Raw genomic sequence first — 16,682 nt, 5'->3', positions numbered from 1 at the left:
TATGCAAATGTCCTGTGATTGGGTATATTTAAAAAATAAATTTTTTCAGCTGCTGCAGAAGATAAAACATTTTTTTTTTTTTTAATTGATATTTGCTTGAGCGGCAGTCGCGTTGGTCTGAAATTTGTAAATACCAACAAAAGAAAATTTCACTGAGCTCTTCTTTAACCACAAAAACATGGGGAATAATCATTTTGAGTCATATATTTAACAGAATTGTCCTTCAAAAGTGTCAGAGATATAGGCTAAAAAAGATCTACATAAGTTACCAGGTCGTTTACAATAAAAATAAAATAAACATTTCAAATAAAAACGTCATAACCAACTAAATTCATCTCGTAACATGAAGTTTAGCTACATACACAAACTCTGTCATCGAATAATACATTTATTTTATAGTCTATAATTAAATTATAAACAAAACATTTCACTGCCCAAAATATCCTAATATTTTATTGTGCATGGTTGAATGTTGTGAATGGTGGACAAATGTTGTAAAAGAATGTATTTTAAGCAGCTCGTCAATGCTTTGAAAATAGTCAATCAATAATAAACAGGTGCTGTTTATCTGTTTAGAATTGCTGTTTACTTTAGCAATAATGCTTTTCTCCCTCGATTATTTAAAGCGTTACACAGTTAATTCATCAAGATATTATGGACCAGTTCAAGCTGACAACACTGCGTGGACCACAAGAGACTACAGAAGCCTACATGTGCAGATACATTATGCCTAAAAATACTTAATATCCAATATTGATTCTATTTTGATGTATTTTTATTTTGATATGCTGTTTTTAGTCAACAGCGAGAGACAAGATGTGAGTGACTTGACTCAATGAAGTTCTTGATTTTAAGTTTTTAACCACAATGAAATGTATGTGTGTGTGCGTGTGTTTGCTTAAACACAGTGAAACAACTCTGGCTACATCTACGACGTCAGGGGCTTATACAGCTGCATGCAGAGTTGTGTTCATTAATTTCTGTTTTGCTATTTATTTTTTTATTTTTTTATTGCATCACAAATGTCATGGACTCGGCTGGACTCGGAAAAATTCCAAGTCCCAAAGGCTCAAGTCCGAGTAAAAATGTATCCAAGTCCGTGACAAGTCCAAGTCCATTAAAATTGGACTCATGACTCAGACTTGAGTCCAAACTCAAGTACCCCAACTCTAGTATAAGAATAGTATTTTACAAAATATCCAAAATTGCACCTATATGAGCACAACTACATTAATATTATTTTTCGAAGGTTTTTAGAAGCCAGTCCAGTGACTCCTAATGCGCCCAATCATAACTTATCATTATTCCACAGCTACTTTATTTATTTGCAGATATAATATCAAAACATGTTGCTATATTAATAAGACACTAGTCTTGGATAGCCAGACTTTTGCCTTTTGGAGCTTAATCTGGCCAATAACCACCTACTTACACCTGTTTCACACCGCACGCCAAAGTGGTCATACGCGAAACTGCAGCGTAACAACAGCAGGAGGCTCATGATGAACTGGCAGAACTTTTTTACTGTGTGACAGAGCTGCAGCTCTATACAGTAAGTACAGTGATTTATGGGTTACTATATTACATATATTTCCTTTATTAACAGCCATCAATCCTAAACTGATTATTGGGATTTGGTCATTGAGAATTATTACAAACTTAATTGCCGTGAAATCTGGAGAGGGATTCGAATACATGCTAATGTTGAATCATCAAAATGGAGGAGAACACAAAACAAAGTACAGCTATGAACTGCTTAAATCTAGATTTCGTAATATGCTATATTTACAGACCACCAGGTGGGGCCAGCTACATAAACTAAGACATCAGCATTTAAATATTTAGATTGTTTTCTGAGAAAATGGCAATGCAGCAATGAAATTACACTAGAATTCATGCATAAACAACATATCAGTGTTATTTATACACTATACGTGTAAAAGAATACACATGGGCAATAGCTACATATGTAGGAGATCTGTGGGAAAAAAATCCTTTACCTATATAAATAAAATGTAAATATGTTTATAATGCCATGTCAAGTTGACACATGCAGCATTTTCTTTCCAGGTTAAGCACTTCGACCCAGTGAATGTGCTTTTTTTCTTTTATCCCATTTTTGATCGAAGAGTTTGTAAACTTGAAACTGGAACTTCATGCCAGACAATTCAACAATCTCTCTCCATCCAAACACAAATCCATTCACCCCCAAACCGCCATACACTACACACACCCAATGTGAATGCTCTTGCGTCTTTAAACCTTAAATGGAAGCAGATGTGGATGCAGAATGAAAGTTTACATAGGGCTGTAATCAGAGCGGGACACTTTCTTGTATTCCTTTGCTTGATTTCCATCTATTTTTCTCTGCAAATGATGAGGTTGTGTTAGCGTTGCACATGCCGCACAGCTGAGAGTGATTAGCATTAGCTCTAGTGCTAGTATTATCAGATTGCTGTAGGGTAGGCTTCTCAGAGGCCAAAAAAAGAGCAAGAGGGCAAGAGAGAGAGAGATTGCTGAAAAGAACAAAAACTTGCAGTTTGAATATGTTCAATCTTCTGTTCACATGCTCAGGTTACTGGATGACCCATCATCAAGAAGTTACAGTTTGTGTTTATACACATGTAAACATGAGTCATAAAGTGTCATCTCCGCCCTAACACACTGAATGGTGTTGTGAACTCTCTTCTTTCAAATTCTGTCTGTCTCTATGCAAATCAATCTTTCCATCAGTGCTCACTATGCAGGATGACTCTGGATTATGTTTGATCACTTGTATAAACTAGCATATGGAACTTATAGACTCATAATTACATCACACTTTGTGAATGCTAAAACCCTGCAACCTGAGCAAATCGGAGGTCAGCATGTTGTTTCCAATACTTCTGGTGCTCTAGGATCGGCCACATTATTCTGACTCACAGACAAGCAGCATATCCTATCAGACATGTTTGCATCGTGGTGCGACCAGAAGCCTGTTGCGTCAGCAGCGTGGAATACCTGGGTTCGGAGACTGCACTGAAACCAGAAAGTAATCATGTTCGCATAATCAGTGATGAGCGCGATTCAGAGGTTGCATTTCCCCTCTATCATTACATTTTTACTCCACTGTGGGTTAGGTTTAGGTTTGGGGTTTGGGTTTGGGGGTACAATTTATAAACATGCATTCCTCCTCAGTGTATTACTGCCTGTACATCTGAAAACAGCTTCACAACCTGCTTTTGGTGCCCCTCCATGGACATTTCACCTGGAACATCACACGTGCCTACACGCCAACAATAGTTACTGCCTTAGCCACTGTGGGCAGTGTTTAGAATTTTAGTAAGCACAGACCGATTTAAACTAAAGAAAAGTCAACCTACTGTTTCCGATTTCACAGTGAGATCAGTCTGAACTCAGAGCGACAAGTAAAACCCAAAGCTTACAACATAAATCTTGTTAAAAAAATTCTCACAGCTCTAATCGGTTTACAGCACAAATATTTTGATTATTATATTATTACTATGTGTCATTTCGAGTTGCTAACACTTTTGTTGAAGTTACTGTGTGAGTGTGTTAAACCTGGGTGTGTGCTATAATTATTTTTTGAAAATGTGACATTTGAAATAGTCTTCGTTAGTTAAAAAGGCTCATAAAATGCCCAAATCATATTTTACTTTAAATCTACTCATATTAATACGTTTCTGTGAGGGTTAAGTAATATAGTAAAACAAATGTTTACGTGTGTGCGTGTTGAGTTTGTCTTTAACTTCCAGATGACATCACTTTGAGTTACTGCCAACTACTTCTCTTTTTTTCCCTCCAACTGATCTAACAGTGGTCCTTTCTAGTATTTTCCAAGTGGAGTACGTGGGCATTCCACTAATAGTGCTGCTCTTTCAGGCAAGCGATATGAAGGAAGCAGGTACTTTAACATGAAATCAGCTGTTAAATCCACAAAAATAAATAAATACATTTGTAACTGCTATTTTCTTATTGAAAGAAGTCCACATTAATGAGTATCTGTTATAGGTTTGTTATGTCAGCTTTGTAATGTGGTGTTTATTTAACTCTAATTATTAAATATATCTCAATATTGAATATGAAAGGCTCAGAAAACATTTCTAAGAAATGTTTTGGTTTGCAGTGTCTTACACTGCATACTGGCCTTCATTTTCTTTTCTTTTCTATTGCAGCATGTCTGACTGGTCATTTGGAAGGCAGAAAAGAAAATACGTAAATAAAAGAGTTCAGCTCTGTGTCTTGAATGATTTATAATGGTTAGGAATTAAAGTCCCATTAGAGGTGTTTTACAACTGCTTCCTGACAGAGGCTACACAAGAAATTAGATAAGAGTGAGCAAAATAGATGATGCATGAAAAAGCAAGGACCTTGTAAGTGTAAAAGAGAGGGAATGTTGGACTTTAGGCTATAACTAAAGATGTTCCAGTACAGAAATAGAAAAGTAGAGCAAATGAGCATACCATACCATAACATACCACCAGCACTCCAGACAGGACAGCAATATTTTGTAAACACTCTACACCAATTTCACTGCATCAACACTCTGTACCTGTGTCTGGCACTGATGCGGTACCAACTGTTATTGACGAACCGTTATATTGAGCTGCTATCGTTATATCCTTTCACTTTTACTGACAGAAATTATACACTAAAATACACTACTTCTGTCAATACACAAGAACAACGGGTCTTGTGTATTAGCTCCTTCTGAAAGTAGCAATTAGGCCACTTCTATAAAGGAACACATTTTTATACATAGCGTTCCGAGGCATCTCATGTTTTAGGCTTTAGTGCCCCCTCACTACCGATCAAGGGGAATCCCGATAGTAAAAGTGGGTCATTATTGCCGTTAGGTGGTTGATGGCTGAGCGCTTAATGGACCGTGACTCGCGTCTGCTCTCTCGCGAACCCACAAACCCTTCTGAGATATCCCCAGAAACAGCTGTGAGACCATTTAATGGCCCATGCCAAATCCCCCAAACACACTCCTGTTGTTAGACACTTGAGAATAATCAGTCTCATTTCAGATGCCCTACACACTGTTGTCATAATTTACGACCCCACCACCATCCGGATGATGCGGTATTCTCAAAACGCCCACTCCCCACATTAAACCCTTTCCTTTCATTTAAACTCACCTCGTTATTTCGAAACTGCAGCCTTTCCTGAGTAACAGGGCTCTCTTTCGCATGATCCCCGCTTTCTCACGCCCCAAGTACATGTTAATATCCGAATTCATGGTGGTGGGATAGCAACGGGGTCCTGACTGCAGGAGCGGAGACGGAGGCAGCGCGAGCGATGGTGATGATGATGCGGCTCTGCTCCGCGTCTGGCGAATGGAGAGACGGGAGAGCGCGCACAAAGAATATTCAACAGTGGGTCCTCCTCCACGGGAAAAGCTAAAAGTGAGCCCCACTCTTTCTGCGGCCACAGACGAAATGGTTTAAGTGGATAAAATGTGCAAGTTTATCTCCAGGTCGATCCCCGTTCTCCGTAAGGATGTATAAAATCAGTAATTAACTGCTCTAGCCGTAAAGTCTGCGCGGTCCAGTGTCTACCCATAAAGAATAGAGGAAAAGACACGGTTTTTATAGGGCGGCGACTCTCTCAAATTAATGAAGCGCGGTCATTTCCTCCTCCCCTGCTGAGAACATTATAATTATTGAGAATACACTGCACAGCCGTGGCATAACTTTCTTTCCAAACCTCAAAGGATTGTGATTCATGCCTTCTTTTCTTTTCTTTACATTTTTAGCAGCATCAGTTGCTATTGTTGTATATATATATATATATATATATATATATATATATATATATATATATATATATAGCCTATTTATTTTTGAGGATGCTGTATTTTTTTTCTTAATGTTCCATCCACAACTCTTAGTTAATATTATCGTTATTATTACTGGCACGATTACATTTGTGTATGTATAGGTAATAATCTGGTCTCATAGAATCATGTTACTGTACCAACATATTTATTTTTATTTCAACAAAATAATTTTTACTTGGCTTGTACATATCACAGCAGTTTCCTAGTGAAAAGAAAAAAAAATAAATAAAAAATAAAAAAAAAGAAAGAAAAGAAAAAACTAGAGGTGCTACAACAACAATGACTTTTATTCCCTGTCACAAAAATCACAAGTAAAACGGAGGATTATCTGTTCATAAACACTTATTCACCTTTTCACCATGTTCCTCATGTACCTTTGCCTCAAAATACTTTTTCAATAGTGCATGACTTGTAAGGTGAGGCATTGTTACATTTGTAAGGCAATATAAGCATCAGCTACATTTACTGAATTATCGAGACTGTTTTGCTTGATGCTAACATTGTACTCTGTGTATGACTGGAAGAATGATCTGAGCATGACTCATGCTTGTTTTGTGGCAGCAAGAATTATGCTGAGGTCTTTTCTGAGTTGCTGTGAAGGTGTACAGTCTCCCTCTGAGTGTGTTTTTAGTTGGGTCTGCCTGACAGCACTTCAACATATGCATCATGAGCACATGTGAATAGATGAACATTTAATTTTAGTCCTAAATTATCTGCAAGCAATTGGATTTTGTGACCAGACAGTCATCCCCTTTATTGACCAGGCAACTGAAGTCTGCCTAAATGCATGTAAATGTGAAACATTTTCTTTTAATCAGTCAAAATGTACATGACATGCTGCAATCATATGGATTTTTTTTTTAATCTAATTATTGTCATTTAATTTGCTTGACTAAGTACTTGCATGCCTTAGCAATATTGTAATGATTTCAGTCAAGTCAGTAAAGCTTTGATGATTTTGACCATTATTATACAGTAACACAGAGATATTGAATGAGAGAGAAAGGAAAACAGAGAAAGGGACAGAGAGAAAGAGAGAGCTTTTAAACAAGCCAGCTGCCCTTGATTTACTTGACATTGAAGTCTTAGTCAGTCCAGTAACTTGTAAAACAATACGTGAGTCTACACCTCAGCCAAACAAACTTAATCATAAAGCTGTAAAAAGTCTGTTACATGCAAAGTTGTGCTATGTATATTTGGTATGCAGGACCAATCAGAGCAGACTGGGCTTTTCGGAAAGGGGGGCCTTAAAGAGACAGGAGCTAAATCAGAGCGTTTGAGCCAGAGGATGAAGAGAGGGGAAAAGAAATGTACAGTATGAGAAAAATAATGTGTTTTTTGAACATTAAAGCATGTAAACCTATTCTAGTAGACCCCCAAAATAAAATTATGAATCTGTAAATTAGCATAATATGGGCTCTTTAAAAAATGTAACCCCCCACTCACACCGCAAACCCCTCATTACACATGAATGTAGATAATGTTTAATTCAGTTTATATAGTTCATTAGTTAAAGTTTTTCTTTTATGATTTTCAATGTTTTTCCTTTTATATTGCTTGTTCAAATCCTAATTCAATTGTTCAACTGTTCTAAACTATATTCTATGTTGTTTTTAAATGCTTTGGCAATACAAAATGTACTTTTGTCATGCCAATAAAGCAACGTGAATTTAATTTAATTGAACTGAGAGAGAGAGAGAGAGAGAGAGAGAGAGAGAGATGATGTCCAGTCTTTCCATGTAGGCTTTGTTGTCCAGATGGTAATACTGTGTACATTTCACTCACTGAAGGAGAATGTGTGGTGCGTGTGTGTGTGTGTGTGTAGAACTTGGCTGGGAAGCAGCATGTTGATTTCTCTAAGACAACATGACAGGAAGATATGACAAAGAGAAGGTGGGCACCTCTCTCTCTCTCTCTCTCTTCTCTCACTTGCCACTGCAATGAATAAAACAACAGAAAATATGATTTTGGTGATTGTCAGGAAGACTAATGTAATGTGCGATGGGAGAGACTGAAAGTGGATTAAAGATGTGTGTGCTAGATTATCAAGGGTGATGACTGTGGATGTGAATGTGAGCATCGTGTGCGTTGCATGCTATAATGGCAGGGAAATGATCATGTGCATGCGAGTTATTTTTATAAGGTAATATCATTGCAGTTTATTGCATAATGATGATGTCATTTAAATTCCATCAGGTTTCTTATTGTAGTATCACAGTAATATTTTTACAATAATAAAGTGCATCCTGATCAAATTTGGCTTCACGTGCTACATGCTTTTACCTACAATCAGTGGTCTTGTTTGATTAGGGCTGCCAAAATAGCACAAAGGAATGGGGGGTTGCTGGGGGAAAAAACATGTATTTAATCGAGGGCTGCCTTGGATACATCAATGGGTGATTGGGTCTGATCAGCTGAAAACGTGTGACTCTGATGAACTGTAAAGCACTTTGCCTTGAAATCGTGATTATCTATAATGGGTGCCAGAACACTGACAAAGAGATGACAAGGAAAGAACAAACCTAACATTTACATTTAAACACTATATGAGCCTCATTCATAAAACACAAAACAAATTGCTGAATAAATTGTTTGTAAACCCAGTTGTACGTAAATTGTTGCACTCAGTGGGTTTGATTTGTGCTGTTCATTTTCATAAGGGTCTTTGTTTTTTGGGTGGATCGTTTAGACATAAAAACATTTCTCAAATGTAGTCTTCTTGTTGACTCGGTTTTGAATGAGTCATATGCGTCCAGCTGGAATGTGGAATTCTACATTAGAGCGCTAAACCTACTGTACACAGATATACAGGAAATAGTCTCTGTATTAGAGGTTTTTGGCTACACACATAAACATTCACTCTCATAAACACTTGCATGTAAACATTCGATTGCAATCCTTCTCACATATCATGTGTGCAAGTACACAACCTGTCACATACAGTACAAGCACACACACATATGCATCTTCCAGTCTGAGATTACCACCAACATGGGGTGCTTGTGTTTTGATATTCTAGGCAGGGTGCATTTCTGCTCAGACAGTTTTAAGGTTGATCCTTGAATCAAAACACATGCACTCTCTTACACCCACATATGCATGTGCACACTGGGAACATTGTGTCCCTGGGGCATATGAGGGAAAGATGAGAGCTACTATGAGATTAATTAGACTCACTTCAACGAGTCATTGAGAGTCACACACATTCCCTCTTTATATTTCTTCATCTCTTACTCTTTTTCTTCCTCTCCCACTCTCCTCTTTACCGCCTACTCATTCCTGGCAGTACCATTTGCATCAGTTTCATCTTACTGGAACTTTATTTTAATTTTTCCATCCAATCCTAGAGTGACCTCTTTAAAAAAAAAACTGCCATAGCAACCGTAAACACATTTGCTGCACTTGACCCATTCAGCTGGTCACTATGGGCCTGGCAGGGGCCTAAACCAGAGCCGGTTGCACTGAGGACTTCATTGTGTGATAATTGCTAGAGAAGCATTCATGAATGTGAATGAAACAGTCACATGTAAAAGAGCTTTTCATTTGGAATGAAAGAGGACAAAATTAATGAATTATGGCATTAGAGATGAAGCAGATACTCTCATGAATAAAAGGGGCCAATGAGCATTTACAGGCCACAGACAAACACAAATTTAATGTGGGAAAATATTATGCATTTAACACATATTTAATGTCAATTAACATAGCAAAACAGGACAATTTATTTACATTTAAATTTATTTGAGAGTGAAAAGTAGACAGACAGACAGATCGATCGATAGAACAATCTTTACCCACCCACCAAGACAACATCTTGTCTGTCCACCAGCTGTCATCTCTCAGTTAGTGGTATTTTGGGAAAAGTCCATTAATTACAAGATGGTTTATTGTGTACAATATATTTTCTTTCATCTTGCTCATGCAAACACTCACACTATAATGGCACTTTCCCACTGCACGTTACGGTTCGACTCGACTCTGCTCGCTTTACTTTTCTGAGCTTGCTTTTCCACTGCAGTTTAGTGCCGCCTCAATGTGGGTGGGATTATACGCTGATCATCATATTTGCACTGCCTCTACTGCCGTAACATCATCTTAAACACGACACAAACATTACTGACCATAAACAATAACACGACCACTAGCTGTTAGCTACTAGCTCATTGTGCTGCATAAAGCAGTTGTTGCATGGTGATTTTACACGTGTAACAGTTAAATTGGTCTGGTTGTTTTAGAAGCAAGCTTTCCAGTAGCTGGCCAACTAAATAAAGTGAAGCTTTCAAGCAGAATATAGAGTTAACGTAACAAAATGTACCATCCTCCATCGTGGACTCCAACAATGCCTTGGCCGAGTCCAGGGCACTCTTCCTCCCATTGCTCACCGGTGCATTGCCGATAGATATCGTCCATTTGGTCGAAACCACTTCCACTTTCTTCTGTTTGAACCACTCTGGCTGTTGTGGTCCTTTATGGTTCTGTAGTCACTTTTATGTTTTTTTAACTTTCCCTACACTGTTGGCAGGTCCGGTGGTAGCCGTGTGCAGCCAACAGCTGAGACATTTCCTGAAAGACTTTTTCGTTTCACGTCGTTTCATTCGTCCGTCGCTAACGAGAGGAACGTCTGCACCTCTTTTATTGACCATGGCATGGTTTTGCGCACAGCCATTTCTTTTTACAATTCGAAAGTCGCGTGAACAAATGATACTGCTATCACTGTTGCTAACTTTAAAACTAGCGGGTTGATGTCCCGTGTCGCAAATCCAGTGACGCTGGTAGTGACGATTCTCTCTGACCAATCAGTGATCTGCAGGGTTTTGACGTCACATTTAGTATTGTCTCAGCTCGCTTGGAACCTCGACCGAGGTGGTACTAAAAAAAGTACCAGGTACTATTCACAGTGGAAAACCCCCAAAAAGCGAGCAGAGTCGAGTCGAGCTGTACCGTGCAGTGGAAAAGCCCCATTATACACCCACACTGAGCCATACTGAACACTGACACCTTAATTGCTTGGGAGCTCTGATTAATGCTTATTCTTTGGCTGGATCTGACCAAAGTGCTGATAAATCAATCTCATTTACATCTATTTACATGCACAAAATTGTAAGGAAAACTATATCAGAAGGCAGCTGGCTTTAATAAAAACATGTTTAAGATGTTGTGTGTATCTGTGTTTTGTACCATGAGCATAACAGATACAAAATTCAAAAAGATGATTCAGTAATATACAAGCAGAGCACAAAAATCATCCATATAGGATCAGTCATTGGCCAACCCAAGTGTCACACTAATCCACACATCCATTTCCAGATTTTAGATATGCACTGCTTTGTCTTCTTTCTCCATTAAATGACTTCCTAAGATCTTGTGTGACAAAGGTAACAGGTAATGGAATGACTATTTGCACCAGGTATAAATAGCCACTGCCACTGAAACTAATAAACTACTAGAGGAAGCAGACACAAAAACAAAAAAAGCTAAATTAAATGTTGGACAAGTGGCATGGAGGTTAGAATGCATACAGCTGTTCTTTTGTGCAGGCGACCTGAGATTGAATCCAGCTTGTGATATTTTCCGATCCCACCCTTCCACTCTTCTCCCCATCGTTTCCTGTCTCCACTAACAAGGTCTGTCTTGCTTTTAATATTAGATAGGGCTTGAACATGAGACTTGAGATCCAAATCCTCCCTGTACTTATGTAAATATATTAAAGATGGAGATGAAGTGGTGGAACGATGCTGGGGAAACAAATTGTGCAGGTGCAGGGTAAGCAGTTGTTTATATAACTTAATCAAAGACAGGCAAGATTAGATAAACATGTTCCTCTCGACTTTTATTTAGAAATCCATTTATATGTCTAGAACCACATATTATAAAAAATGTTAATTGGAAAATGTCAATAACCACAGAAAATTTGTAAGAATGCTCATTAAAAACCCTAATGTTTTCTTTCTTCCATGGTATACAACAGTGATTGTCCTATTAAAATCATGGTTTAGGTTTAGGGTTTGAGTTAGGGGTTAGCTGTTATGGTTAGGTTTAGAGTTGGCTTAGGGATTAAATTTAGAACAAATCTAATAACATTATTTGTTGGTTCGTTTATTTGTCTCTATAGGAGAAAAAGTTGTAGGTTTTTATTCGAGACTGCTTCAGTCTCTCTCTTTGACACACAAATTTGCACAGACATATGTAGAAGCTGCCATTGGTAGAAGCATTTTAAATATAAGAGGCAACAGCAGCTCTCTCACTCTGAAAGCTTCTCTAAACTGATGGGCAGCAGCACAGGACACTTTGAGAAATGTATGCCTTGAAAAAAAAAACATTAAAATCCATTAAATTTAAATTATTTTATAATAAAATAACAGTTCAACCTTGGAATGCAAAATCTTTACAATGTCCTGTAAACAAGGCTGTCACCCCTCATCATTTGCAGTCTGGTGATAATGAAACGGGTTCTTTAACATTGCAGTTTGTGAGCTTGAGGGACAGTGCTGGCCTTTGCCTTCTGCAGGGAGCAAGTCACCAATCTTAATTAAGAAGAACTGTTCTCACTGTTCTCAATAATGTTGCTAACAGACTAACCATACATAATGGTCATATAGGTACAACATTTGTATCAATCGGTTATGCACATTTGCAGTCCATAGCATTTAAATGTATTTTTTCTGCCTTTCTCTCACTGTTTATGTGTGTGTACTAGTATATGTGTGAATATCCAACACCCTTACACAGCACACACAAAGTGAGAAATTACATTTCTCATCCCCTTAAGAACTGCTGCATCTGCATTTTCAAAACTGCCTATATTTATTTGCAAACACACACACACACGAGAAAGAGAGAGAGAATAAATAACATGCTATTAGGTGGGACCATAGTTTTATGGAGAACAAGGGAGCCACTCTCCTCCAATTATTAAAAATAACCATTTAAAAACAAGAAAGACTAAATTAAAAAAGCATGTGAAATGTTAGCTCAGTGGAATTGGTGCAGTTGTTTGCATTGCCACACCACTGTTGTTAATGTATTCTTAAAAAGATAGATAATTTATGGACACAATGTCTTCCACTTTTTACACATCAGGGGTGCTTGGAGATTGATAATGTGTCAAATTAAAAATATTTTTATTTTCATTATAAGCTGTCAATTGTCTCCACAGCACTGCTATTAAAAAACCAATTTGCTCCCATTTGCCCCATTTCTTGTGCAGCTCAAATACATACCACAGGGGGTAGCCAGGATATTCAAACACTTTGATTATTGAACAAATCTGAAGACAGTCACATTCACATTTTAATGGTATGCTTCTGTAAGTATTTTCTGGTATGTTCTTGCTGAGAGACTCCATTTTAAGTCTCTCAGCAAGCCAAAAACAAGCATCACTGTTGAATGCACCTGACAACATTTTCTCTTGAAGTTTAATGTCCAAAGTATATGACCTGTACTATTTCTTTCGACATTCAGTGATAGCAACATTAGAACATCTAAAAATTTTTCCCCATTTTATTATACTATACATTCTACAGCAGAGCCATGATCATTTTAAGGAATGGTACAAAAATGCAAAGTACATTATGCTCACCACCATATGATGGCATTCACTGAATCCTATAAAAAAAAATAAAAATAAAAATAAATAAAAAGCCAAATTATTTTCAGCAAAATTAATGGCGCATTGTGAAACATTTAGAAAAAGCAAACTATTTTCAATATAAAATGAATACACAAAAACTTTGAAATAAGTTCTCAACCAACTAAAGAGGAGGTGCAACCAAAAATCTAAATGCCATACTTTCAAAAGAAGGTGCAACACTCACTCTTTAAGCAGAATTAGAGCTACAACTTCATTTGTTTAAACATACATGACGTTTCGGCCACCCTCAGGGCCTTCATCAGACATCAAGAAGACATTGAACAAACAACATTTAAAATACTTTGCCAATTACAAAGAGGTGTGTCCCTCTAATTGGAGGAGTGGCTTTGTAATAGCTGGATAATCCACTCTCTCAAGCCATCTAGTGACCAACAAATACAAAGTCATTAGTACTAAAACAAACATACAGAATCTTATGTACAAAGACAGAACATCAATAAAACATACCATTATCAATTTCTTGATTCATTCCCCTTGCAAACAATGTATCCAAGTGGAATATCCAAAAGGTTTCCCTAGACTTACGATGTAAATCAATATCACCCCCCCACCCCGACCATGATCATTAATCTGTTCAATACCAAAATAGAAGAACTCACAGATAGAATGTGCACAGTCCTTAAAATGTTGTTCTACAGGATTAGTTACATCTCCACTGCATATAGCACTACGGTGTTCACATATTCTGGTTCTTAATTCCCTGGACGTATCTCCTATGTAAAGTAACCCACAGGGGAAATGAATAGCATAGATTACACCACATGAATTACAATTAGTAGTACTTCTTATACATATGTTCTTGCCAGTTCTGGGGTGGGAGAAATATTTCAACCTCCTTGTGTTCTGGCATTGAGTACAATTGCCACACTTGTAGTTACCAGGTTGAATCACTATAGATTGAGGTCTGAGGGGTTCAAACTTACATCTGCCCTGACAAGAGTATTCTTCAAATTTTATCCTCTACAGAATGACATGGTTGGTGGGACCTCAAATGTTTTAGCTAAGGCTGGATCTGATTTTATAATATACCAATGTTTATGTATTATACTATGAAATTCTGGGCTTTGGGGAGTATAGGTGGTAATAAATTGAACTGGAGGACTCTTTGTAGGAAACCTATTTGATCTTGAGGTGTTAAGCAGCTGTTCCCTATGTACATCTTTTAGTTTCTCTTCAGCTCTATCTAGCCAGCTGTTATTATAACCCTTCTCTCTCGCTCTCTCTCTCTCTCTCTTTTTTTTTTTTTTAATTTTTTTTTTTTTTTTTGCAGATGTCATTTCTTCTAGCATTAAAATAATTCTCAGTTGAACAAATGCACTTTATTCTGTGTAACTGGCTCACTGGAAGGCTTTTCTTAAGAGAAGGTGGATGACAGCTGTGGGCATGTAGAAAATTATTTCTGTCTGTTTTTTCTTAAAAAGATTGGTGAACAATGAATTTCATAACTTAGTTACATGTACATCCAAAAAGTCCAAAGTGTCTCCACTAAAAGACATGGTAAACTGTAAATGTTCAGATACAGAATTCAAATGCTGGTGAAAGGAGTGCAGGGATTCTAAAACTCCTTGAAACAATACAAAAATGTCTTCAGTATAATGCTTGTACATCAGTAATTGTTAAAAAAAAAAAAAAAAGAAAAAAAAAGAAAAAAGTAAAAAAAGAAAAGGAGTTATAGGCTCTGTCTAAATTCTGAAATTTCTCAACATACCCAAGGAGCCATTCAAGTACCCATGGCTGTCCCACACCACAGCAGAAAGAATTAATTGTCAAATTTGAAGTAGTTCTTAGTAAGAATCTGTCTCATCAATGTAGCTAGAAAGGACGAAGGATGTGTCAGGTCAGATCTCAACTCCAAAAAATGTACACAATGTTCGATGCCAACTTCATGTGGAATTACAGTGTAAAGTGACTGAACATCAAATGATACCAACAAACATTGTTCTGGTATCACAACGCTATTCAGCAGTCTCAGGAAATCCCCAGTGTCCTTTAAATACGACGGAAGAGCTGAAACCAAAGGTTTAAGATAATGGTCAACATACTGGAAGATCTTTTCTGTAATGCTTCCAATACCTGAAACTATGGGTCTTCCAACTGGGTTCTGCAGACTTTTGTGAATTTTAGATAATGTATAAAAAAGTGGAAGCCTTGTATGTTGGAAATAAAGAAAAGCAGAAGTGGGCTTGTCAATAAAATTATTGTTGACAGCATCTTCCAATATCTCCTTTATCAATCTATTGAGGGCAACTGTTGGCTAAGGAGATGTAAAACGTATCATCCATCAGTTGTCTCTTACACTCTGCTTGATAGTAAAAATTGTCCCTCGAGGTTTATGCACCCAATTTTGGGACAGATGATGATGAGTTTATAAAGATCTGGACTGAAATCCTGGACTGATAGTCCTTTGCATTGATGGCTGCCAACATTACCTATTTGCAGAAGAAGGAAACTGTCCTGAAAACTGACCTTGACAGGATTGAAAATGAACTGGCTGAGAAACTGGAAAATCATAAACATTTTCTGCCACTTTGAAAAAACTTAAAGAAAAAGCTTCATAGACTTACGATGGATTACGGGCAAAAAAGCAAGACAAGTTTTATAGAGACCAACATGATTACACTGAGGGGTTTGTGTACTCCTGGAAGTCCTAAACTGAGGTGTCTGCTCCCTCTGGTCCTCACGTCAAATTTAAACCTAAACCAAGAGGGAAGCGCTTTCAAAATAGCTACTGGCATAGGCGTGAAAATTCCGCTGACTCACTCTCCTTCAATTCCATGCCACTGAGATATAACTACAATCGTAGGCCTCAGTATAGGCCTGTGTAACAAACTAGGGACAACAGGACAACTTCTTTAAGGAATGGCCCCCCAAACAAAAATTTGACCATCAGTGGGGATCTTGGCAAAAAAGGACGAGATAAGAAGAGAACCACGCATATTCAACACCAGACAAGTCAAGCAGTAAATCTCTCAAAAAGACAATTACAACCAAATGAGATTTTCCTTTTGAATCACGGCCTGTCTTTTGTACCAACAGTTCAGATTGATGAATTTCAAATATCTATTGACTTACAGAGATTTAAAAAAAAATATATATATATATTTTTAAATTTTTTTTAGAAAAATAAGATTTCTCATCAATTAGTGAATCCCTGCCTCCATTTGAAAAGGTTCACTGAAAAGGTTCACT

The 16,682-nt window shown here is 37.4% G+C and overlaps 1 protein-coding gene across 9 annotated transcripts in view; it reads right to left on the bottom strand.

Moving 5' to 3' along the window:
• LOC127440122 (GTPase-activating Rap/Ran-GAP domain-like protein 3) overlaps window positions 1-5,543 on the bottom strand; it is a 103,304-nt gene extending 97,761 nt beyond the window's left edge. For 5 of the 9 annotated variants that reach the window (XR_007897069.1, XR_007897073.1, XR_007897071.1 and 2 more), the window contains exon 1: window positions 5,142-5,543. Coding sequence is in view for 4 of the 9 variants with exons in the window: in XM_051696530.1 (XP_051552490.1) it covers window positions 5,142-5,242 (101 nt within the window). In the remaining 5 variants the exon portion in view is untranslated. The remainder of the gene's footprint in view (window positions 1-5,141) is intronic. The other 4 variants (XM_051696530.1, XM_051696533.1, XM_051696538.1 and 1 more) reach the window with 2 other exon arrangements.
• Between the last annotated feature and the right edge of the window lie 11,139 nt (window positions 5,544-16,682).

The sequence above is a fragment of the Myxocyprinus asiaticus genome, chromosome 4 (assembly GCF_019703515.2).
Source record: "Myxocyprinus asiaticus isolate MX2 ecotype Aquarium Trade chromosome 4, UBuf_Myxa_2, whole genome shotgun sequence".
NCBI lineage: Eukaryota > Metazoa > Chordata > Actinopteri > Cypriniformes > Catostomidae > Myxocyprinus > Myxocyprinus asiaticus.
This window is presented reverse-complemented; position numbering and strand designations above follow the sequence as displayed.